A 26218-nucleotide genomic window follows, 5' to 3' on the forward strand; every position below is an offset into this window, starting at 1 on the left:
ATTGCATAAAAGACGATCTTAAAGCTTTCAAGATTCCTGTTCAGAACTGGGAGACCCTGGCAAAATGCCGGCCTGAATGGAGGAGGCTAGTTAGAGGGGGATTTGAAATTTTTTGCGAGGGAAAGAATCGATCATGCTGAACTGAAGAGAAACCTTCGGAAAGGCAATGTGTCAGTTTTGCCCATTGAATTGAGCAGTTGGAAATGTGAGGATTGTAATCATGTGCTCCTCTCAAAAGTAGCTCACATTAACCACAAAAAGACACATGCCATGAGCAGAGTGAGCAAAAAAAAAAAGTGGAGTCTGTAAAGATGAAGTAATTGCCATATATATAACTTGAGTTCCTTCAGCTATAATCGAAACCGAAACCAAAACTTATAAAGAATTCTTGGTAAAATTATCTATTACAGAAATGGAAGGTCATAACAATTAAACGACGGCCACTCGAAAGAAAAAAGATGTAAGCATGATACAAAATAACACACACGCTTTCATATTAATATGTAAATAATGGTATCAAAAGAGGTGGAGAGTACTGGAAATCTGGGGAAACTTAAGGTCACTCAGACTTCAGGAAATACCAAGTTGTTCTCAAAGAGGATTCTTTGATGATAGCCTGTGCGAAAACTCCAAGTGAATGAATAATAATAATGAATGTACTCAATGCCTGGTGGCTGAACATGTGTTAAAAGCACACAACGTGGAAAATACGAGTACTGCTACACCAACAGGTTTAGTGAATGGTGAGTGTTCCTGTGGAACCAAAAGGTAAAGTAATCTCTGCAGAAATCTCCAGAGTAACTTACCTTAGCTGAGGCATGCATGACTCATCAGTGTGTGAAATATGCTCTGCAAACTAAGTCCCAACCAAAGGTCAAATGGTATAGGGAGTGTGAGTAGAGGGATCACATAAGTTGTAGTGACTACAACCTCTCTAAAGGAAGCAAACCTCTGATGTAAATCAACCACAGTTGTAATTACCAGATAACACCTGGGGGAGTTTAACTAGGTCTCATAGCCGGGATTGGGTCTTCAGCTTTGGCTAGTAACTCTCCTAGAGATAGTATCTCAAAAAAGAAAAATTATAGAATGAAAACCTTGCTCAAATCATTCCCTTTATTATTAAATGTAAATGGGTCTTCAGTGTTGAGTGAAGGTCTCTCGTCCGGTTGGGGTAGGAATGAACCTTCTCAGGCCATCATCCAGCAAAACCCTCAAAACATTAACATTAAAGCTAGAACTAATAATAGAATTGTAAGGAAATGTAATTTAAAGAGTAATACTTCTAAGGGAAGATATACACAGTGAATGAACCAGAACTATTTGAACTGAGAAAAAACTTGCAGGACAGCCCACGTGATTAGAACATATGAATGATTATCTGCCATTGAAATTGAAACACTAAAAATAGAAATTGAGAAGGGGAGACTTAGAAGAGGTTATGGACACCAATCCAGGTGATGCAGTTGAAGAAGGGCTGAGGGTAGAAGCAACAACTAACTCTGAAAACAGAATGGTTTTCAGGTTGTTTCGCCATACTGAATCTCTATGATTTCAGGTGAGCATTGTCTGAAGATAGCAGTTTCAATCCTACCCAAAGCCGGCCAGATGATTAGTGGTGAGATAACAACTATAGAAAGCAGTAATTACTGAGGATACAGTTAAGAGACTCAGCATTCCTATCCCATTGAAGGCCAGAGGAATAGTTGGCCGAAACGTTGTGAAACAACAACTATGAAGATGAGGATAATAGTCTGAAAATAAATAAATAAATAAATGAATAAATAAAGCAATGACGTCTATTTAGGAAAACGAAATAAAGCATTACAAAGATGCAGAATGAATAAAATAAATATTGAGAAGGAAGTGCCTTCTAGAGTAAAACGACAGAGTGATAATCTTTCTCTTCTGCTTTTTATCATCATTTACAAAATGTTAAGCCAGGATATGAACTCGGGAAAGGACTTCCTACACTCAACTACTTACTATTTATGGACAACCTTAAAGTTTGTGAAAAGAATGAACACCAACTTGACACCCTAAGAAATAATGTCAGATTATTTAATGACGATATCCACTAAATATGCTTTTCTTATAAAAAGAAATAAACTCCACTCAGATGGTTTTGTGGCTTTGATCTCTCTAATATCTAAGATCTAATAAAAATTATTGAGAGTGAGAGGGGCTACAAATACTTGGGAATATTGGAAGTAAATAAGATTAAAAACAAAAAAATGAAAGACCAGGTCACATCATCATAATCAGTTTATCATCTGCTTTACCGTTTACTGTCATTTGTTGGATGGCTTTTAGAAATTGGCCAAGTCTTCATTTTTATCTTTCTATCTCAAGTCCATCATTATCACATTCTTTCATGCTTTCTTTCGCTTTTCTCTGTCAACAGACCCTGCTATCTCAACTGTTCCACACCTACTAACCCAATAACTCTCATCCATTCTTTCAACATAGCCGTAGCAGCAAAATGTCCTATTTAGCGCACATCACCCTATCTAAATTTAATCTTCCTCTGACATTATTAGATATCAACCCGTCTTTGAGACTCACATTTATCGTATCATTCTTATATTATTATATTTCTCTCCGGCATCATTTCAAAAGCTTAAGCTCAATTTATGCTGATTGAATATCATTTTTTTTTCCTATTGCCCGAGATAGTAAATAAATAATGAGAAAAGTCTCACCTCATTATACATTCATTTATATTTTCCCAGCGGACAGCACATGTTAATAGAATGATTAATCAGGCGAAGGTATCACAAATTACTGTTGAATGCCATTAGAGAGACAACAGATCTACTCTCCTTTCATTTATATTTGCTTGTGATGTTTCTGTGTGTTTTGAGTTTTTGGGTTTATTTTACTGTACATATAGATTCGAAATAGTTGTCAAAAAACAAATATATAACAAATAAATGTTATCAAAGGCAAGATAAGTTACTTTTCTACCTAACTTGATAAGTTTTTAGTGTATTTATTTAATGTAAAATGTTTATTCAGCTCGAAAAACATACAATGTTTACCGATGTATTGGAAAATTTAAAATGGCGCCAAACTTTCTGCTGAACACGATAAGTTTGGGAAAATGAGTTAAAAAAAAAACTATACAAAATATTGTTAGAAACTCGCTCAATATATGTTACCATGACATAGGCTGACATATATACGGTGAGTTTTTAACAGTATTTTGTATATTTTTTTATTTTTAACTCATTTTCCTAAACTTACCGTGTTCAACAGAGAGTCGGGCGCCATTTTAAATTTTCCAATATATATATGTATATATATTTTTCTTCTTACTACTATATATTAGGTTCACTATAATAATTGATAGAGAATTGCCTCTATAAAAATAAATATGTAATCTGCATGAATTAAAATAGCATATTTAAGCGTATCTTACGACTGGGCAACGCTGGCGACCTGCTAGTAAATAATATGACATTTAAAGTAAATCAACAGATTATTAATTAAAAAGTCCATCCTGAAACCTGTGTCCACTGTGGACCAGACTATCTGATTTTATAGCTTTTACACTTGTACTATACAAAATTTGAGTTGAGCAAAATAGTAACACCTGAGGAGGGGAATATTTTCCGAAAAATTGCGATATATAGTCTTTACACGAACGCATCTCTAATAAGCAATGTTGCACTGAAAATAAATAAGAATTATAGAGAAAAAAAAAAGGAAAAAAATAAGTCAGTTTAAACAAATCAAATAAAATTATTTTCACTTTCAACTCCATTCATCCTATTTTCAGTACTCCTTTAATCTATTTCTGCACTATTAATAGCCTTCTAAAAATTGTCTGTTAAAAATTATTTATTTGATTTTGATTGCTCTGTATATATATATATATATATATATATATATATATATATATATATATATATATATATATATATATAAGAATACTGTTAAGTTTTGAGATATTGTGTTGAACAAAGATGGCGGCGTAGTTCAGATCAGTAAGCAAGATGGCGACCAAAAATCAAATGTGGTCCATGGCGTAGTTAACCTCTTAAGTTCTGAGATATTGTGTTGAACAAAGATGGCGGCGTAGTTCAGATCATTAACCAAGATGACGGCCAAGAATTAAATTCTGTCCTTGATGTAGTAAACGGCGAACTGATTGAATCCAAAATTTGACAACTTTTATAATAATTTTGGGACGTTTTCATTGGTTGTTTAGCACAGCCGTTGGTTATAAAAATGATTGGCAAATCCATTCGTCTTATACCCCCATCACAAGTTTATTGTGATGGGATGTGTCTCCTCGCGGCTTCGGCTGCAGGGAGACAGGGTAGTACACGTCAAGGATTCGTCACTTGACACTCAGCCCAACAGATGAGTGGCAGGGAACCGGCCCAGCACCTGTTGGACTGAGGTACGCCACCTGGGTAATACCTAGGAGGTCCACCCTCCCAGGCCTTGCCACCGGGCTTTCCGGTGGGGCAAGTTTATTGCTTGCTGCCTGAAGCGCCCCGACCGGGGAATGCCGACGGGGTTACTCAGGCAATTTTTAAAATTGCAGGAGTGCCCCTTCTTTAGGGGAGCCTGCAGGGTTCCCACTTTCTGGCCTTGTGCCACATAATGCTGATGTGGGCAGCATTTAAATATATACCCCCATCACAAGTCAAAAACATTTTACAAATACAAATTTAATCATAGAATATATTCTACATGAATTTATTCTTCGACAGGATACTCAAATAAGATGTATTGAAATTTCCTTAATCTGCAAAGTTTCAAAGAAATGCATTCTTCTCATCAGAGGAAAGATATTAGCAAATGAATATTATAGCGAAATCATGAATTTACTGGTACTGGCAGTAATTGAAACAGCATTATACGAAAGATTATATATATACTTTATGTTGGTTGGTTTTTGTTTTACCGCATATCAAACCTTTTCAGGTTATTTAATGCCGAATCTAGTGATTTTGAAGAAAAGTTTTTGATAGAATATATTTGTTTTTTTTTCAAGTTGGTTTCTATTTAACCCATAGTTGGGACCCTAACAGGTACTACCACTCTGGGTCAGAGTGGACCTGGGAGCAATGGCAATTAAGGAGTTGCTCCACACTCCCCAAAGCCCGCAAGCTGGGGACTCACCATTGGATATAGTTTAAAGTCATAAAGCTGAATGTCTGCGTGTGTATGTGTGTGTGTGTGTGTGTCTGGTCACAAATAGGTTCCTATATGGTTGACTATTTTACATATAATGATAGAAGATGTATCGAGACACAGGAATGGGTATGTTTGATTTGGCAGAACGGTGGTTCATTAAAATTGTGGGGTCTGCGTTTCCACAAAGTATGGAAATAAAAAATTTAAAAATTAATAAAAAAACGTTTACAAATGTTTTTGATATAGATATACATAAGAATATTTTGATAAGTATGTTTCAACTTAAATAGGGATCGTATAATAAAATTGTGGAGTGTGCGTTCGCGCATGGCCTCCATAGAATGGAAATAGGCACAAACTTTAATAAAGACTTTTCATATCTATCTGCATAAGTATACTTTGATAATAATGTTTCAGTTTGAAGAAATATGGTATACTATAATTATGGGGTGTTCGTTCGCGCCTGACCTCCATAGAATGGAAATATGTCACAAAGTTTAACAAGGTTTTTTAATATAGATCCACAGAATATTGTGATAAGTGTTTCAGTGTGAACAGGTATGGTATAATAAATTATGGGGTTTATCTATTTTATTTTTACTTTCATGATATTTTGCTTTGGTTTTGATACCCCCAAATTCGAAGCTATCTCTTTACAACCCTTCCTTTTCATAACCTATCATACTTTCATAAATCAGAGTCCATCCATTTTCTGTAGGCTGTTTTTGAACCCAGTCAACGACGGGTACTTTTACTAGTATATATATATATATATATATATATATATATATATATATATACTAGTATATATATATATATATATATACCTTACTTTGGGTTTGGTGTAATTGCACCAAATCCGGGGGTTATTGCGGCAATTAAAAATAAGCGCTCTTTATATGCGTGGTTGCCAAAAGAGCACTTTTAGCTAGTTGGCGCAATTACCCTGGACTTGGCGAAATTACCCCAAAGTACAGTATATATATATATATATATATATATATATATATATATATATATATATATATATATATATATATATATGCATACATAATATATATATATATATATATATAGATATATATATAGATATATACATACATAATATATATATATATATATATATATATATATATATATATATATAGGCATCGTGCTTGTTGTGCAGACATAAATTCAGTATAAATAGACAAATGTATATAGAAACTATATCAATATCTGTAACAGAGAGATGAAAAGGTCATGAATACATTACTTCAGTCACCATAACAATGTAATTTGCAATCCTCTCTGATCCATTTGGACGGAATAAAAATAGGACACTTTAGTCGTATATATATATATATATATATATATATATATATATATATATATATACATATGATTACTTCATTTAATCACATAAATTGATATACGAAGATATAATTCTATGCGTGAATTTTCAGTATTTACTTTAACAGTGCTCGATACATAGGTAGAGCTAGGTAGTAAGTTATGAAAATATGTATGGCAATTAAGCTACACAGAATATTCTGTGTTTCATTATCGCGGAATATTTTGTGTAGCATAATTCCCATATATATTTTTATAAATTACTATATATATATATTGATTTGTAACTTTAAGCTTTAGGTTCTTCCAAGTTAAGGAAGATCTCTAATGACGCAAAACCATTTCAAATCTCTTCTTACTTACCTGTCTCTTCAAACATGTTAAATCTTTCATTTAGGGTCAGATGATTACCAGCATCTTTATCCTCCCTCTCCTGTTTTGCTTGTTGAACCAGTGACTGAAAACAAAATAAACAAAATAGAAAAACAACCACCACCACCACCATGATCCTCGTTGTCGTTGTTTAACATCCATTTAATGTGCTAGCTTGTGTAGGATAGCTTTTAATAACTTCTAAACTAATTTATCTCTGACCATGTAATTATTTTAACTAGATAAGCTGAAATATAGCAACTTTTTTTTGTAAGTTGCTTTCTTTAGTTGAGGAAAAAATTTTATAGATTGGATGTCCTTCTTGATGCCAACTCACTGATGTGATAGGGATGTAGGGATGAATGCTTTTATTGAGACATCATCTCTAAGTGAATACCTATCAAGGCCAAAGAGCTCTTCAGCTGCCCTTATTACCGAAATGTGTTAATCATTTCACCGACTTTTTTGATTTTCGTATTTGAATGTAGACGCCGAGAATATTTGAATCTATTTATTTTACAGCCAACCAGATGGCTTTCCCCATTACAAATCTTGTCAGATTGATTGTGATAATCTTAAATAATGCGCAATATGTTTTAAAAGATCCGGGCAGGAGTTGCTCGGCAAGCCTTATCCTACCTTGATAGAGTTCAAAATCGGCTTCAAAACCTAGTAGGTGATGCCCTGTTTTTCCTCCTCCAGCCTCTTTCCCATAGAAGGGACGTCACGAGCCTGTCTCTGCTCTATCACTATTTTCATGGCAGGTGCTCGACTGAACTCCAATCTATGGTTCCTCCCTTGCCAAACTTTCACAAAAAACATCGACTAGCTACAACCACTATATGGTCCCCCCACTCTCTATCTGTGCCTATATCACAGATTCCATGAACAAAGCTTCTTTCCCAGAACTGCCCGCCTTTGGAACACTGTTCCGCTGGCCTGCTTCCTGATTGAATACAACATGGTAGCCTTCAAATCTAATGTAAATAAGTTCTTGTTGAACTGTCCCTACAAATAATCAAATGCTACCCAATTTACACTATTAACGATTACTACACTACCACCTTATATTCATTAACTCTTATCCTCGAGTGGCCCCCGGGCCTTGATAAGTAGTGACTCCCAAATAAAAAAAGAAGAACCCTTAATTCATGTGACGTCGTCAACACGATTAGTGAACGGTTTTATCAAGAGATAGATTCAAGCTGTCGAAAGAACCACTACTCAAGTAAAACGCTCAAAGGTGACAGGTTCTTTTTTTTTCATTAGCCATTAGTTACTACTCCAATGCTCCACTTACCTTTGATCTTCTCATTGTAATGCTGAGTGTTGACGCATCGAGTACAATTTTAATCTCTCATCAGGGATTGAACCCTAATCACCCGACCCATTAGGGAACACTCTGACCATTATGCCAAACAAGCTGGAAAAGGTCAAACAAATGGGAAGAGATGATAATTTCGCGAAGTTATGTCTGCTGAATAATTGAAAACAAGCATGACTCAAACGTTTTCTAACTCTAATCGTATCCGTGAAGTGTTAGAACAGCGACAAGATAAAAGATAAAGGATATCGTTAGAAAACAACACTACGAACTGTGCAATGTATTAAAACCCTAAACAGAGCAATGGAAACCAGAAACGGAACTAACTAGATGTGCAAACCCTCAATTTTACATTCAATTCAAATAGAAGAACATAAACAGCCACTCATAATGATCATGTCACTTCATTACAAAATCGGGCAGCCATGCTAAAGTCGATAACAACGCGGACTGACAACCTGGCTTTGCCAAGTTTTAATCCAGCCGGTTCGATAACAAGGATGCTGGCAATCGCCACGTGGTTCCTCCTGTAAGTACCTGATTCTATCAAAAGAAAAAATTGGAGAAAACAATGCCACCATCTGAATCAAGCTAATCAAAAATGTTATATCATGTTCATTAATATGAATTTATGGGGAGTATGCAGTTAAGCCACAAAAGAAAAAAAAAAAAAATACAAAAAATGTTACCATAGCCATATTTTTTAAAAATATCTGTCTTAATTTTTGTTTTTACAGTTGTTTTAAATGCTCCTTATTTCATTGTAAATATTCACGTTTTACTAGTTATTAGCCAACAAGATGGCCGCTGATATTCTTCTTTATTGTTTCTCATGTCGGCGATCATCTTGTTGGTTAATAACTCGTAAAAAGTGAATATTTGAGATGAAATAAAAACTATTTAAAACTACTTAAAAACACATACAAAAAATGAGCCGGTGATAGATAAAAAAGTAACTTATTTTAATTATTTAAATTTTTTTTTTTGTATATTTGCTTTTTTTTGTACCTTTTTCTTTGTTGGTTTCACTACTCAATCTCCAAATTTATGTTATTACTACAAAATAAAACCTTAACTCCAGCATCAGCAACATTCCAGATCAAATAACCCCGAAACAATTAAGGCTCACTATAACCTGTTAAATACAATACACGAACTAATAATTGAACACTGATTAGCAATCATCACAATAATGTTGAGTGTAGAGCCATTCTTGTAATAGAAAAATATATTTGTCCTAAGAAAAAAAAAAAAAAATTTAAATAAAAAAATAAATGGCAACATAAATCCAGCCAAAGGAGCTTTTCCAGGCAAAGAATTAATCCAATCATGATCAGCAAAAACGTAGTAGGTTTTCTCGTATTAAGACCGAAAGTTATCACCGAAAAAAAAAAAATCAGTATCTATTATAATAAATCTGTATTCCTGTCTGTTTGTTTGTTTGTTTGCTTGTTTGTTTGTTTGTTCACAATGGCGTCATAGCATATATGTTATGTATGATATACCATGCAAGAAAATACTTTCGGCTGCTAACATTTGTTACTTTTCTATTCCTTACTTCACTATTTAAACTTCTGGCAACCTACACCCAACAGTGGAGAACACTTGAATAAATACATCATTTGTTATATTTATAGATGGTCTTTGTTTTCCTTTTATTTGACGACCTTTTTATAGATAGATAGATAGATAGATAGATAGATAGATAGATAGATAGATAGATAGATAGGAATCATGTATTAAGTCATTGCTTGATTGTTGAATATCGCAAAATATTTCGGACATGTAGCACAGTCTACTGTATTTTCAACCAAAATTTGCTGAAACAAAAAAAAAAAAAAGGGGGATAGGTTTAGCGTAGGAAATGATAGGGATGCTAACATAGTGGTTACAGCCTCCAATATTTTAATTCCTTCCAAAGCGTGGATTTTCTTAGTACATTTCCAAAGACGCGATTATCATCTATATCCTATCCGAGCCATGATCCACGCTATAAATTGATGTATACGGTAATAAAATAATTAAAAAAAAAAAAAAAAAAAACAATAATTCATTTGTTGTTTTGTGGTGAAAGCAATTTCGAAAACTGAATCTTGATTTCTATGTAACAATTCTCCAAAAAAATTTTTTTCAATTATTTTATTATTTTATTTTAGCTGGGAATGGGGCATCCTAATGGACGCCAGACATTTACTCACTGTCTCATACATTCCAACCAAGAGATTTTTAAAAGATTCTAATCGCCCTTTTAAGTTTAATTATATATATATATATATATATATATATATATATCTTGCACTTGGTTCACCGGGTATATTTGCCAAGTAGTTTTTTAAATTATTTTTTATGAGTCTGGTTTCTCCTATAATTACTGGAGTGATGGAGATGTTCCTAAGATTCCATTTTCTTTTTATGTCATACATAAGGTTTGGTATTCCATTATCTTTTCTCCAGTGTAAATATAGTATGTGATTTCAGGAGACATTGCGAATGTGCAGGCTTTATCAGTGTGTTAAAATATGCGTGTCAGTATTCAGTTGCCTCCCTGGCTTCAAAAGGGAATTGTAGTGTCGTATCATGCACTGTCGTGTTTCTGGCTGAACTCTTTATTTTTATTTTTTGTTTTTGGTTGTCGAGATTGCTGGTTTTATGAGACATTTGTATTTCACACAGGTTTGGTAATTTTATCGTTTTAAACACCTCATTTTTCATTGGTTGAAAAATCTCACCTTTATGTGAAATGCACTTTTGTTTCCCTTTATTCAGGGAGCGGACGTAGCAAAAGTCTATTGATTTGACTGCATGCCATTTGCCTTGATACGAAAAGGAAGAAATCAAAGAGAAAGAGTAAGCTAAACGGACGGAGAAAGAAAGAGAGCAGCTTATATGTGCTAGTAATGTTTGGTGTTTGTTTGCATCACATTTCTATCTCCCTACAGATTACTCTTTCGCAATCATCAAGAACGATCACTTTAACTACAAAGAGTGTTGAAACGTGGAAGAACAAACGCAAAGAGTAACAAAAATTCTGAAGGCATTTTCCTATTGACCCACAACCCTCACTATGTTAAATCGTCATTACCCCCCCCCCCTTTTTCACGATATATTACCGTCAGATTACGATTCATTTACGCATTATGAGTTTTATTATATTCCACAAGATAAAAATCATGGCATAATCACATTGATACACCGATTCACAAGTTAAGCAATGTTGAGCCTGGTCAGTACCAGATGGGTGACCATTTGGGAATACCAGACATTGCATGTGGGAGGACAGTGATGCCACCTTGCAAAAATAAACAAACAAACAAACAAACAAAAAACAAAAAACAAAAAAAAAACTAATGTCTTCATCCTTGAATGATATATACATGCGACTTTATATTCTTTAGAAACTTCCTCCTTTATAGTAAGTCGGCTCAACTCTTCCAGGCTTAATGCCGCACCAAGTACAGGGTAGATATAAAAAGATTTTGCAAAAGAGAAGACGTAAGCAATTCATTTACTGAATTTCTCGTCACCAAGTTTAAAGATTTGTTGAAGAGACCGCACGTTGGGATCACCAATGTTGACGAGAGGACGTTATCAAATGGGTGAATGACAAAGTCAATTTATGCAAAATATTTATTTTATTATAGGAAACTTGTAACTACAATGCAGAATAAAGCGTCAGCAATGAATGACAGTTCAAAGAGTCTGAGGAACGTTCCGAGTAAAAGAAAATACTTTATCTGGGAAAAGAAATTGAGTACACATATTAATTTCGGTTGGCACTGAGTGGGTTTACATGTGTGTTAATAGAGATAAGCATTGTGATGCGTGTTTGTTGTCGAGGGACCCTACTTAGGGTCATCAGTGTCAGAGATAGAACATTATGGAAAATGGCAAAGTCTATCAACACAAACTTGTTAACATAAAGCAAAATAAAGCGTCAAAGATTACCAAGAACGTTCCAGTTGAAAGAAGAATTGTTTTGTCTGTAAGTATACATGTTAATTTTGGCTGTCGTCGTGCAAGGTTACTTGTTATAGTGTGTGTAAATGAAATAGGCACGTAATGGTGTGTGTACATATTACTGTCTTTTTTAGTGAGAGAGTGCATGTATGAATCGTATACATACATTGGATGAGAAGCATGTATATGCTGTCGCTATGTTTAGTAGTTCGTGTGTGCTTCTCGTTATATGTTTACTGCTTGCCGAGAGCTTTTTACTCCCAAAGGATTAAGATGGAATGTGTTTTGTGCACGTATGCTGTGTATGAAAAATAAATAAATAAATAAATAAAACGCATAAAAAAAAACAAAAAGCTGGACTTTTATAATACGTGTGAATTCCCGACAGTGAATGTTTTCGCTTTTTCATTTGGCTGAAAAAAAAAAACAAAAACAAAAACAAAAAACAAAACAACAACAACAACAACAACAAAAAACCCTTGCTAATTTGAGCTTCTACCCAATCGAAAGTCGATACGTAGAATCAACATACTGCTGCTTCTAACCGATTTCTATAAATACGGGACCTTGTTTTTATTTGATTGCTTGAAAAGGGTTATTGATTCAAGCTGGTCAAGTTTTGATTAAATAATTGCTTATTCTTATTTATTTATTTATTTATTTATTTACTAGCATGGGCGCCCGGCGTTGCCCGGGTGTTTGGATGTGTATGTTGAGCAAAAAAAAAAAAAGTGGTAGTAGGAAGGCAGGCTCGAATCCGTACCGCAAAGGAGGAAAAGAACGGGGTAAAGCCTAACGTTTATGCTGTTACGACCACCGCCAAACCGGAAGCGACATTTTAAAAAATTAAGGCTAGACAATCTAAAGGAGAGGATAACTTAAAAAAATATCGGCGAAAAAAGTGACCCCCCCCGTAGAAAAGTGCCTAGTTGAAGGGGAAGATATTAATGTTTTTAGCCAATTTTTCAGTATTTGTCGTATGAAAGATCGAACTTTAAAACGATACTGATCTTGGTAAAATCCGTCGCCTCTGCCGAAAGTTTAAGGCAGACATGCAAATAGACATACATACATACATTTATATATTGGTAACTAAAAATTTTCGACCCTAACTGATGAAAAAGCTTGCCCTATCTCTGAATACCCTTTATGTAAAATTTCAAATATTTAGACCAGAAATTGTCTGAGTAATTTGGAAGAGACCGCAGAGGTCAATTTTTTTTAACTTTGACCCCTATTATGACCCCTTAAAATTTATTGCTTTGGGCTCAAATCAAGTTATTAAGTTAGATCCATGTCCAAGGAACCTATATCTAAAATTTCAAGAGCGTAGACCCAAAATTGTCGGAGGAGTGTGGTAGAGTTCTCAAAGGTCAAATCGTTGAACTTTGACCCCTTAATCACCAAATTTCTGGCCAAAAACCGATCACTTCGATTTTCCCAAATCTCAGTACCCTGTACATCAAATTTCGAGTCTGTAGACTAAAAATTGACAGAATTATTGCGTAGGGAAATGTACATAGACACACAGACACACATATACACAGACACATACAGACACTTTCACTTTTATATATATATAGATTTGCGGACTGTTATTCTCATATTTACAGTTGTTGTTTCACGACGTTTCGGTCAACTATTCCTCTGGCCTTTGTCAGGTGATTAACTGCGACGAGATAGAAATGTTGAAACTTTTAACTGTATCCTCAGTAATTACTGCCTTCCATAGTTGTTGTCGTCGTCTCGCCACATTTTGGTCAACTAATTCTCTGGTCGTCTTTGGGTAGGATTGAAACCGCTATCTTCACTTGGAATCGTAGAGATTCAACGGTTCTATGATTGATTTTTTTTGGTCTTATAAATCCAAGTTTTTTGTTATCTGATCTTCCGTCGTCCGGTTCGTACCTAATGGTATATATTATTTAATTATTGGAATTCTTTGAGATGAGTAATTTATATATATTTTTATAATTAAATATATAAATATACAAATTACTCATCTCGAATAATTGCTTGTTTTATTTATTAATGTATGTTTAAAATTCTGATAGCAAAAGTTGATATTTCACGTGTAACACCTTAATAAAGCAATTTTATTTAGATAATAAAAAAAAAATGAATACAGATAAAAAATGCTTTTACAAATATTAAACAATTCAAACAATCGGCTAATCACATAAATTATAAAAGCACAAAGCCCTAAGCGGGGCTGGGTGGGTGTCGATGATCAAACTATTCGTCTCTTACATGGAGACGTACCCTACGTAAGACTCTTTCACCAAAATACTTCATTTAATAAAACAATGCTGTTTGTTGCATGAGTGTTTTTTTTTGTTTGTTTGTTTTTTGCTTTTTTTTTTGTTTTGATACTGTATCAATCGTAAGCGTGGGTGAGAGAAGAATCAATAGTCAAAAACACAGACAAAAATACAAAACAAAACAAAACAAACAACAACAGAGATTATCCGAACTCAAAGAAGCGTTAATCCACACGTACATTGACATGATTTGTTGATTTGATGCGTCCACGTATCTCTATTAGGGGTTCTGTCTGTCGGCCGATAGGTCTGTCTGTCTTTAATGTATAAGTTGGGACATCTCCGAGGTCCACCTTTTCACCACCATTGGAGTTTTCCGCTGATATGAGCGTAGTGCATTAGTGCAACAATCAGTCTCTCGAAAAATGAATGTGGACGCCACAGAAAGGCTTGCTGCATGTATCTGCAAGAAGCTATCAACGCGTAATAGGCTGCTCGCGCCTGTGACTAACAGCTTTTGGGAAGCCGAGACACAGACGCTATGCTTATCACTGTGTCTGCCTTTGTTAGTAGGAGAGTGCATGTATGAATCTTGTATATACGTTGGGTGAACGGCATGTATATGCTGTCGCTATGTTTAGTAGTTCGTGTGCGCTTTTCGTTATATGTGTGCTGTTTGTCGAGAGCCTTTTACTACCAAGGGCTGTGCTATTCAACCACAGAGTACTGTGCAGAAACATGGGCTTGTTTCACTCATGCTGTAAATGTTGACGTCGAGCTCAGCAAGGCATGCAGGAGTATTACCGGCAACCTGAAATCGACCAACCGGCCATCTGTCTTTAGGATGTCCAGAATCGCTCTACTAAGAATCATTGAGCGGTGATATCAAAGGCAGAGCGTGACAAGAAGAGCAACAACAATTACCATCCTCCATATGGACATCAAGAGGTGCTGCAGCAACGACTATCCCACAAGCGCTTTGCCACCGTCGCAGGAGTCGGATGAACAACACCAACGTCCTTCCACCTGCATCGGGGGAATGAGTCTGTCAAAGATGATAATAACTAGGCTTTTCCAGCACTGAAAGAAGATGTTTTGGCAGGTTGTGAACTTCCCTGGAATGAGTGCGTATCACTCAACTGGACCTGAGAAAAAGTTGCCAAAACACGAGATAAGCTGCACAAGTGGGGCTATGTACAGAATACGCAGTGTCCCTGTGGCACCAATGCGCACACCATCGCACACATCCTCACAGATTGTCCCGTGAGCAAGGCGTGCTCCAATATGAACCTGAGGGATGCGTTGGATACTACCCGAGGATGGGGTTTGAGATGGAACGAAATGCTATAATGATGATGATGATGCTGCATAAGTTTTAGAATAATGCCAGTTTGATTTAATAGAAGTGAACATCTTGCTGGAAGGGTTTTTTTTTTTTTTTTTTTTTACATTTTTGGAAGACTAATACTAGAAAAAAGGGAAGACAATCCTAAATTAATGTGTTTTTTTTTCTAAATAGTCTAAAATGACGTCTAGCTGAAACCACTGTCAATAATTTTCCCCACTCTTTATCTGTGCCTAAATCAAAACGTAGATTCCATGAACAAAGCTTCTTTCTTAGAAGTGCATGCCTGTGGAACTCTCTTCCGTTTGCCTGTTTCCCACCTGACTACAACTTGGATGTCTTCAAGTCCAACATAAACAAATTCCTGATGAAGTAAGATATTTTATCAAATCTCCAATACTAACAATTACTACGATACTATCCCATTAATTACTGTACACGCAATAATCTTTATCCCTGAGTAGCTTCCAGGCCTTGATAAGTGGTGACCACTATGTAAAAAAAAAAAAACATAGTGAAGACTACTTTTTAATGTAAAAATTTAAAATTAAACTCGAATTATTTCAACATTAATCAGAAGGTATACACCGATATGACTTCAGCTAAATAGAAAAAGGAAGTCAAAATGATATAAGTTTATTTAACTTAACCGTTTTTTTTAATGACTTTTAAGTTTTTTTTTTTTTTTTTTTTTTACACAGTGATCACCACTTATCAAGGCCCGGAAGCCACTCAGGGATAAGAGTTATTGCAAGTACATTACGTTAGTGTGGAGATTTGATGAAGTGTTTACTTAAGGGGACGGTTCATTAGGAATTTGTTAACATTGGACTTGAAGACATCCAAGTTGTAGTCTGGTGGGAAGCAGGCAGACGGAACAGAGTTCCACAGGCGTGCAGTTCTAAGAAAGAAGCTTTGTTCATGGAATCCGCGTTTTGATTTAGGCACAGATATATAGTGGGGGAAATTTTTCACAGTGGATTCAGCTAGACGGGTGTTTTTCGTGAAAGATTGGCGAGGGGGGATCAGAGATTGGAGTTCAGACGAGCACCTGCCATGGTTGTTGTCCTAAATGAAACAATACTACAGCTTCATTTTAAAACATTTATTGAAAAATTCAATTCAGGTGACTTAATTATGTAGTAGAGCTGACATCTATTCAATGTAGCCGCCTTCAGCTTCAATCACCGCCTCAATAGGGGTCCAGAACTGGGAACATGCCTCTTCCACAAGCGCTAGTGGGAGCTTGGCGAATACTCAGCAGATGGCAGTGATCAGGGTAGCTTTGATGTTGTGGAAAGTCATGTTGGTGATGTTCTCAACGTATGACCAAACGAAGTAGTCCAGCAGGTTCAAGTCGGTGGAGGAGGGGGGGCAGTGAAAGAAGGGTACAAAGTCGTAGCATTCCTTCTGAAACCAAGCCTGGGTCTCTTTGGACTTGTGGGCTGGCGCCAAGTCCTACTGCCACACAAGCAGCACACACATGAGGAGACGCACACACTACTAAATACAGCAACAGCATATACACACTGCTAATCAAACACATGTACACGATTCATACGCACACTCTCTCACTATAAGTGAGTTCATGCTGAGAGATGGAGTCCTAGAAAAAAGTAAAAAAAAATATGTTTCTCCAGATACAACGTTCTCTTGTGTGGTGATCCAAATTTAATTACTGTCTAAATATAGGGACCCCCTAGACAGAAGCCTTTTATGTTCATAGATTGGCAGCAAATTGGCCTTTTCAAGTGGATGAGGGCTAGCTATTATATCGTGCTCATTCTGAGGTGGTGCTGGTGATATCTACATATATCCCAGTAGATGGGCAGCAAAGGTTAGTTTTGATTTTCTGCAGTCTGACAGTAAGTTGGATTTGTATGCTTCTTAGAGGGAGAGATGGGCTCTTTAGCTCTAAGCTATTGGATTTAAATTTTGATTTGGTTGGGCTAATAATTTTCATTTGCAAATCTGTTATTCAAAATAAGAACATGAACATTATGTAATCTACAAGCGAATAAAAATTTGTTATTTGTTTTAAACAGGAGTTGTGGTTTTATTTGATGGGAGAATTTTTGGATTGTAAACCTGAATGAGACGACCCAATTGATCCTGCGACTGATTCCGAACTGAACATGACATTTCAACTGGTACAACAAGCAAATGTTCTTAGCTTGTGCAGTAAATCACACAGAATAAATTCCTATGTTCTTATCCCATTTTAGATTGCTTGAGAAAATCAATCTGAGGAATTTAAATGTTACTCAAAGGAATGCTGCTGTTGGCCACATCGATTGGTGGTTGATAGAGTTTCTTGTTAAAGGAAAAGAGATTTGTCCTGGTAGCATTAAACATGAAACATGACATTACATTTAAGTCCCCCATTCTATGACAGATTACGACTCATTTTTCACGTATCCAGCCATTGCTTTGCTTGTTTGGGAATTCGATTTGCTCTCATACTGGGAATAAAGCATAATGTAATCAGCAAATATGTAACAGTGCAGATGCGCATATGCAAATGCATGCAAAATGATGTCATCGGTAGGGAAAAATAAAGACTTTAAAAAGATCACGTTAGAGACGGAAACAGTGTTTGAAATCACAATAGAGACGTGGAGCACGGAATGAGATAATGTTCGAGATCACATGAGAAATTGGATGACGTCCGAGATCACATGAGATGGTGGATAACGTTCAAGATCACGTGAGAGGGTGGATGACGTCCGAGATCACATGAGAGGGTGGATGACGTATGAGATCACATGAGAGGGTGGATGACGTATGAGATCATGTGAGTGACGTAATGGCCATAACAATGAGGAAATAAATGTCGTTGTTACAAAAAAAAAAAAAAATCGACTTGAAGCTCTTTTTCTATTCTTTGTCTGCTTTGCGACTGAAAACTACAGTGTGTTGGTTCCCAAACAGGATTACAAATACACCCATTTCAGACACGATTGCATTAGAGCAGTCGTTTATAAAGATCAGGAATGATATAGGTTCAATCATTGACCCCTATGGCACACCTTTATTGATGTGGTGTTGTTTGGTTGTACAAATATCGAGAACTCTCTGAATCCTTCTTTTAACTAAACAAGAGCTGATTATATCAAATAGTCATCCAGTAATAACATATCATTTGATTTTTCTGAGAAGACCTTCATGTCAAAGAAGGGTCTGGAGGTGAAATCAGTTCCTAGGTTGTCGAAATGGTTGTCAAGGTGAACCTGGCTAGTATAAAAGATGGCCTCTAGGTTGGGGGGGGGGATGGACAATGAATTTTAAGAGAAGAAAAATAAAAAAAATACGTTTCTTGTAAAAGCTCACCAATCTTAGGCAGAGTTTTGGAATAGCAAACGTATTGTTTGTTTTGGCAATTTAAAAAATAAACTGCAGATTATTGCCGAATACCACATTTAAAGCACGATTGTTGGTAAAAGTACAGAATAGTTAACACTTGAGAACATGTAAGCAAAACACACAAACAAAAAAAATCACATAATTTATATAAAACGCATTAGAATGAAATTCTGTATATAATCCACCTAGTTTTAACATGTAGAAATGATTTGAAAAATTTGTTTAAAAAGTAAAAAAAACTTACAAATCGTTTCCACATGCTATATAACTAGGCAGGTTCGGTAGAGAGAATTTCATTTTTCTGCATTTTATTTAAATTATGTGTTTTTTTTTTTGGTTCTGGGTTCTGGAGTGTTAACTATTCTGCACTTTTACAGGACTATCAAAAAGCAAAAAAAGAAAAACTTTATTATAGACACTCATTTCATAGTCAATACAATTTAAATCCTTATTTTAAGAATGTAGAATGTTGTGCTCACTGCCTTCATGTAGAGATTAAGGGTTTAATTTACATCGGTTATAAAGTCAATGTCCTTTTTACAAAGAAGGTATGAATAGCAAAATGACCCCCATCCGCAGTGCATGAAAATACATAATTAATTTTTTTTTTTCAATAATTATGTGTGCTAAATTTAGTAATCCCTCATGTATCTTTGGTATAATTGTAGATTAACATCCTCCACTATTCCTTTCACCAAAATATGAGATTCTACGTTTTTAGGCAATTACGGGTGAACATTCTGAAAAACTTGGTGGAAGAAAAACCAAAAAATAAAAAAAACACACACATAATTTTTTAGAATCTAAAGTAGAGGATCAGTTTTGGTATTTTGTTTTTTTTATTGATGTTTTACCCCAAACAAGGCTCGGTGCCACTTTGATGTAGTGAGGGGACGATTATCTAAGACATAATTGCATGGATACTATGAAGAGAGTTGAGCAGCAAGATGTCTGTTTACATTACATTTGAACTTCTGCATGTCAGTACAGTTGGGGAATCAGGAATCTGAAACAGAATTTCCAGTTCTGGGGAAGAAGCTATTAGAGTAGAAGGCTTTCTGGTATCTGGGAATCTCTACTGTGTAGGGGTGGGATTTTACTGTTTGTGGGGTTTATTGGGGGTCTTTACGTTGAGGGGGTACAAGGGCTTGTAGTTCGTTGGAGCATATACTATTAAAATACTTGTAAAACAGTCGTCAGTGGGAGAGAGGCTGAAGCCTAGCTGGTATAAATTTAATGGAAAATGATCCTCAATTTCTGGGCCATTCTAACATTTTAGGGCAAGCAAATGGAACACGTACATCAAATCTGTTGCCAAGGCCGCTGGAAAAATGGTGGGATCCTTCTATCGATCCAGTAGATATCTCACTGCTGATGCAATTCTCTATCTATATAAGAGCCAGGTACGTCCAAGGATGGAATACTGTTGCCACATCTAGGCAGGAGCTGCTAGAAAGGACTTGTCCTGCCTTGATAGAGTTCAAAATAGACTTCGTAGCCTCGTAGAAGATGTCCTTTTCTCTTCCCTGCAATCTCTATCTCACAGAATTGATGTTACGAGTTTGTCTCTGTTGTATCGTTATTTTCATGGAAAGTGTTCGACTGAGCTTCAGTCTATGGTCCCCCCTCGCCAAACAACTTTCACAAGAAACACTCGTCTAGCTGAAAATACTATCAATAATTCCCCCCCACTCTTTATCTGTGCCTAAACCTAAACGTAGATTCCATGAACAAAGTTTCTTTCTTAGAACTGCACGCATGTGGAATTTTCTGCCGTTTTCCCGCTTTCCAGCTGACTACAATATGGTTGTCTTCAAGTCTAACGTAAACACGTTTTTGATGAGCCGTTCCATATAAGTTAACAAATTTACCGAATCTCCATTACTAACGGTTACTATATTTTCCAATTTCTACTGTACACTCTTTAACCCTTATCCTCGAGTGACCTCTTGGCCTTGATAAGTGGTGATCCCTATGTAAAAACAAAAACAAAAAAAAAACCCAACTTTCTTTTTGCTGTCATGGATAATAAATCCTTTAAGCGGAGTGAAGATGAATTCTACTTTTTCAGTGATAACATTTGCCTTTACGACCTTATCACTCATTTTCGAACTTAAGGTGAGAGCTCCTGGTAAAATAATTTGGTTAATTTGGATCCTCCATCCTAAATTCTTACATATATCTATTTCTTTTACTTTTTTTTTTTCCTACAAGTTTTTCAATATGTTCACAGATAATCCCCCTTCCCCAAATAAAGGTAGATTTTGATGCTTATTTAAACCCACACTTATTTAAGAAAAACAAAAATAAAGAAAAACCCTTATGGTGTATCTACTTTTCACGGCATGAAGACGTTATATTCCAGAAATCACGAAACTCGATCAAGTAGATTTTTTTTTTTTTAAAGAAAATTAAATTTTACGATTTTTACCGATTAATTATTTTTAGCAGCCACTGATGAGCCCTTGCTTCTGGAGATGTTGAAGTGGGGGGGGGGTAATCAGGCATGAATTTTGAATTCAATCAAATATGGCGACTGGTTTCTATTGCATTGAGCAAGTCAAAAATTTGATTTTCTTAAAAAAAATAATAAAATAAAATAATAATAATATTTGATCGAATTACGTGATTTTTGGAATAAGCCATCTTCATTCCGTGATGGGTATGTACATCATAAAAGACTTTTCTGTATTTTCTTTATTTAAAATTTTCATTTCAAGTCTGAATAAGCACCTGAAATTCGAAAATTGAAATATTGAATTTCAAATGAAAACAATGGTATCTACTGAGTTGTCATGTTGCAATAATGAAAATATTAAAAAAGATACGAAAAACAATAAGGTAGAAATTTAATTATTCAAGAAAATTGCTTTTGAAAAATTATCAATTTTAGCTTATATAATAACTGAAGAGCGCTTATATTAGCGGGTACGAAATTCGTTTTTGAAAACCACCAAAAATTTAGGCCAATTCAAACTGTGCATTATTTCCCTGGTGTTTACGTCACACGTGACAAAACAAAGATGGTGAAATCATTTTTTTGTTGAATCATGAAAATACGCGTTTTATGTAATATTCCAGAAATATTTAACTAATTGTGACATGACAATTAGGTAGATAAAATTGCTTATTGTTGAAATTGACAACTAACTAACTAAATAAATAAATAAAATAAAATAAAATAATAATAATATAGTTTTTGGAAAGAATGAGAATCAACTTGATACCTTGATGAACACGATCAGATTGTTTAGTAATGCTATAAGGATGGAATTTGGCATCTCCAAATGTGCTATTCTTGTGATGAAAAAAGGCAAGCTAGTTCACTCAGATGGCCTTGTACTTCGAACAACAGATCTGATTAAAGAATGTTGACACCGGTAGAGGTTACAAGTATTTAGGGATATTGAAAGCGGACAAGATTAAGAACACAGAAATGAAAAATCAGATAACAGTCGAGTACATCAGAAGATTAAGGGTTATTCTTAAATCACATCTTCACAGTCGGAATACAACATATGCCATCAACGCCAGAACAGTAGCTATCATTCGATATAGTGCTGGAATACTTGCCTGAAGGTGGATGAATTGAAATGTTTGGACACAAAAACACGTAAAATGCTTACAATTTATGAGGCCTTTTCTAAGAAAGGGGATGTAGATCAATTATATCTACCTAGAAAGAAAGGTTGTCGAGGCTTACTTAGTGTTGAAGATATTAAAAAATATAGGAGAAGAAAGCCTAACTAAATATATTTTTGAAAGCCATGAAATTATTCTACATGAAGTGAGAAGAAAAAAGATATTAAGACCTGGGGTGAAGAAGAGTCAGCGATTACAAGAGAGAGAGAGAGAGAGAGAGAGAGAGAGAGAGAGAGAGAGAGAGAGAGAGAGAGAGAGAGGGGGGGATTATTTGGAAACAAACTACACAGTGCATTCTTTAAGAATACTGAATTTAGAGATAACGACAGCTGGAATTGATTGGTCAGAGGATATCTTAAAAGATCTACTAAGAGCACATTAATGGCAGCCCAGGAACAAGCCACTCGCATTAGGTCCATCAAACACTACATCGACATAACTGCAGAATCACTGATGTGCTGAATGTGTAATGAAAAGGAAGAAACGTTAGCGCATATTTTATCAGAATGTTCTATGCTAGTTCAAACACCAATATAAAAAATGGAGACACGACAAAGTCGCTCAGGTCCTATTCTGGAATATATGCAAACTCTATGCATTAGACCACAATGAGAAGTGGTATGAGCATAAACCAGAAGTGATGCAGGAAAACGACAATGTCAAACTTCTTTGGGATATGGGCATACAGACTGATAAAGTCCTTGAACACTCCAGACCTGATATAATTTTACTAAATAAAAACAAGAGAACTTGCTCAATCATTGACGTAGCCTATCCTTTCGATACCAGAGTGCGAGAGAAAGAACAAGAATAAAACAATAAATACTAAGATCTAAAATGGGAATTAGACTCTGGAAATGTAAAGAAGTCAAGGTGATTATTGTGATTGAAACGCTTGGGACCATAGCAAAAAGCCAACACAAATGGCTTAATCAGATTGACAAAACAATTTATTTTACAATCTTACAAAATCTTACAAAAGGCTTGCCTGTTGAGAACACCGAAAGTGTTACGGTATAACTTGAAAGTTAAAAAAAAAAAAAAAAAAAAAAAGAAGCAAAAAACAAAACAAAAAAAACGTCATAAAGTTAAGAATGTTATGAAACAATAGTATTATATGACAGTCAAGGTGAATCCCATTGTGATTGAAAAGCTTGGGAACATGACAAAAAAGCCACCATAAATGGCTTAATCAGATTGACAAGACAATTTCTTTTACAATTTTGCAAAAGGCTTGCCTGTTGGGAACGGCGTACGGCGATAGTGTTAATACAGCTTGAATGTCTAAAGTCAAAGGAATTGACCTGATGTTTAAGAAAGAAAATCCAACTAAAAACATCCAAAGGTTGAGACTACTACTACTACAATAATAATGATAATAATAATAATAATAATAATAATAAGTAGTAGTAGTAGTAGTAGTAATTATCATTGTTTTGTTTTGTTTTTAATAAAAACTCAATTTTTCGACTGTCGGATTTCGCTACAATAACAAAGAAGAACCGATTTGTATTTTATTCACTGGAGGGGGGGGTAGAGGAAGGTGTTAATGTACAGATTTACCGTGGTTTTTTTGTTTGTTTGTTTTTGTTTTTCTAAGAAATTGTTTGTGTTTCTTTTACAATCCACAGAGATTCGAAAAAGTGGTAAAAAATTCAAATACATAACAAATAAATGTTGCCAAAGGCAAGATAAGTTACTCTTCTACCTATCTGGAATTTTTTTTTAATGGTTTTACTCACTTTAAAACGTTTAATCGGTTAGAAAAAAACACAGTGTTTCGAGTTACGTGAGAAAAAAAAATAGTCACGAATCGCCTCCTAAAAAGTTTTGAAAATGAGTTAAAACTAAAAAAAATGCTGTTAGAAGCCCACTCAACATATGTTTGTTACCGTGACATATATTGGGTGGGTTTCTAACAGTATTTTGTATAATTTTTTTAGTTTTAACTCATATTCAAAACCTTAAATTTTAGGAGCCGATCGCGGCCATTTTTTTTGTTCTCACGTAACTCGAAACACTGTATGTTTTTTCGAACAAATTAAAGTTTTAAAGTGAGTAAACCACTGAAACCTTTTCCAGATAGAACATTTTTTTTTTGCTATGTTTTTTTAATTTTTTAACATTTTTTCAAATCTCTGCGGATTGTAAAACAAAGTCATTTTTTTAAAACTGCTCTAAACCGATATGGCTTCTTTCCCCAAAGTTTCACTCAGTCTTACCTTTCTATGAAGTTTTTTCTTCGACCTGAGTTGGTAATTTTTTGATAGTTGGTTGTTCGCGCCTCTTTCGGTGGTCATGTATTTTGATTTGCTAATGTAAACTGATGATGACGACATATTACAACGGTTGAACGTTATCCTTTACAAATGCAATAAAATCAATCCAAAATGAAAAATAATCCAACTTTTGATTTTTTTTTTTTTTCAGTGTCTATTTTTCCATTTGTTCATTTTCAAGTCCAAATAAATCTTGGACCTAATTTCCGGTTTCTTTTGGATATTTCCTTTTTTTTATTTTTTATTTTTAAATTTTTTTTGTAATTCTTTAAAAATGCGCCCAAGCATCTTTATAAGAAGCTATGTCCATTAGTCAGTTTGTCACGCTTATGTTTTGAAATAATATCTTTAAGACGCTATGTCCGTCGTCAAGCATCGATTGGATGCGTTTTAAGAAAATTCGTTATCGTTTTTTTATTTTTTTATTTTATTTAAACGTTACTAGTCTTTTTCTCACCATCTTTTTCGTTCCCTCTATATGACTGTTTTTTTGTTTTGTTTTCTTCCATTTTCTTAACTCTTTTTCTTCTCTTTCGTCATATTCAACGGTTCAACACGTATCTTCTTTTCCATTTTTTTTTTCTGGCAATCATGTTTTAAACGTGATAATTTACCACGTGCTGTTTTTTTTTCTTTTTTTTTTTTAAGGTTTCCTTTTTAAAACCGATGAGGTTTCTCTTCCAAAGACTCGCCTTCTTCTTCTTCTTCTTCTTCTTCTTCTTCTTCTTCTTCTTTCACTTTATCTCTTCTTTTCCACGGATTTTCCCCAAGCCATTCCTTCATATCCCTGATAAAAAAGCTGTCCAAGCCTCCGCATTTTCCATATTAACTGAACTTACCAACTTTTACACATACACTCGTTTGTTCTTCCTCTCTCAACGATTTTTCAGCCTTTTACCCAAACAACTGATTATTATTGACTTTCAAAATGTCCATCACGTTTTGTTTTTTTTTACTGTTTTACGTTTGAACTATTTTTTCACCGTGTTTCCGAATAAATCAATTAATTCTCCCCCTCTCACCGCTGTTCTGTTGTCAACTTCCATTTCTGTAAATCCCTCCCCTTCTTTTTTTTATCCGTAACATTTCTTCCTCATCACACTCTTTATCTATTTCTGCTTCGTTTTATGCGGTTTTTAATTTAGAAAGCCATACACGAATAATTTCTCCCACGTTCTCGAACGAAATCTTC

At 35.0% G+C, this 26218-nt stretch overlaps 1 protein-coding gene across 1 annotated transcript in view; it reads right to left on the reverse strand.

The window, feature by feature from the left end:
* Nucleotides 1-25992, reverse strand: part of LOC145243978 (uncharacterized) — a 35084-nt gene extending 9092 nt beyond the window's left edge. Inside the window, exons 1-2 of the mRNA XM_080107113.1 lie at nt 24970-25992; nt 6847-6940 (exon numbers count right to left, since the gene is read on the reverse strand). Coding sequence (XP_079963239.1) covers nt 6847-6940; nt 24970-25086 — 211 coding nt within the window. The 5' untranslated portion in view covers nt 25087-25992. The remainder of the gene's footprint in view (nt 1-6846; nt 6941-24969) is intronic.
* Nucleotides 25993-26218: the final 226 nt, after the last annotated feature.

This window comes from Euprymna scolopes, chromosome 22, assembly GCF_053919585.1.
Source record: "Euprymna scolopes isolate OS-2025 chromosome 22, ASM5391958v1, whole genome shotgun sequence".
In the NCBI taxonomy this organism is placed as follows: Eukaryota; Metazoa; Mollusca; class Cephalopoda; order Sepiida; family Sepiolidae; genus Euprymna; species Euprymna scolopes.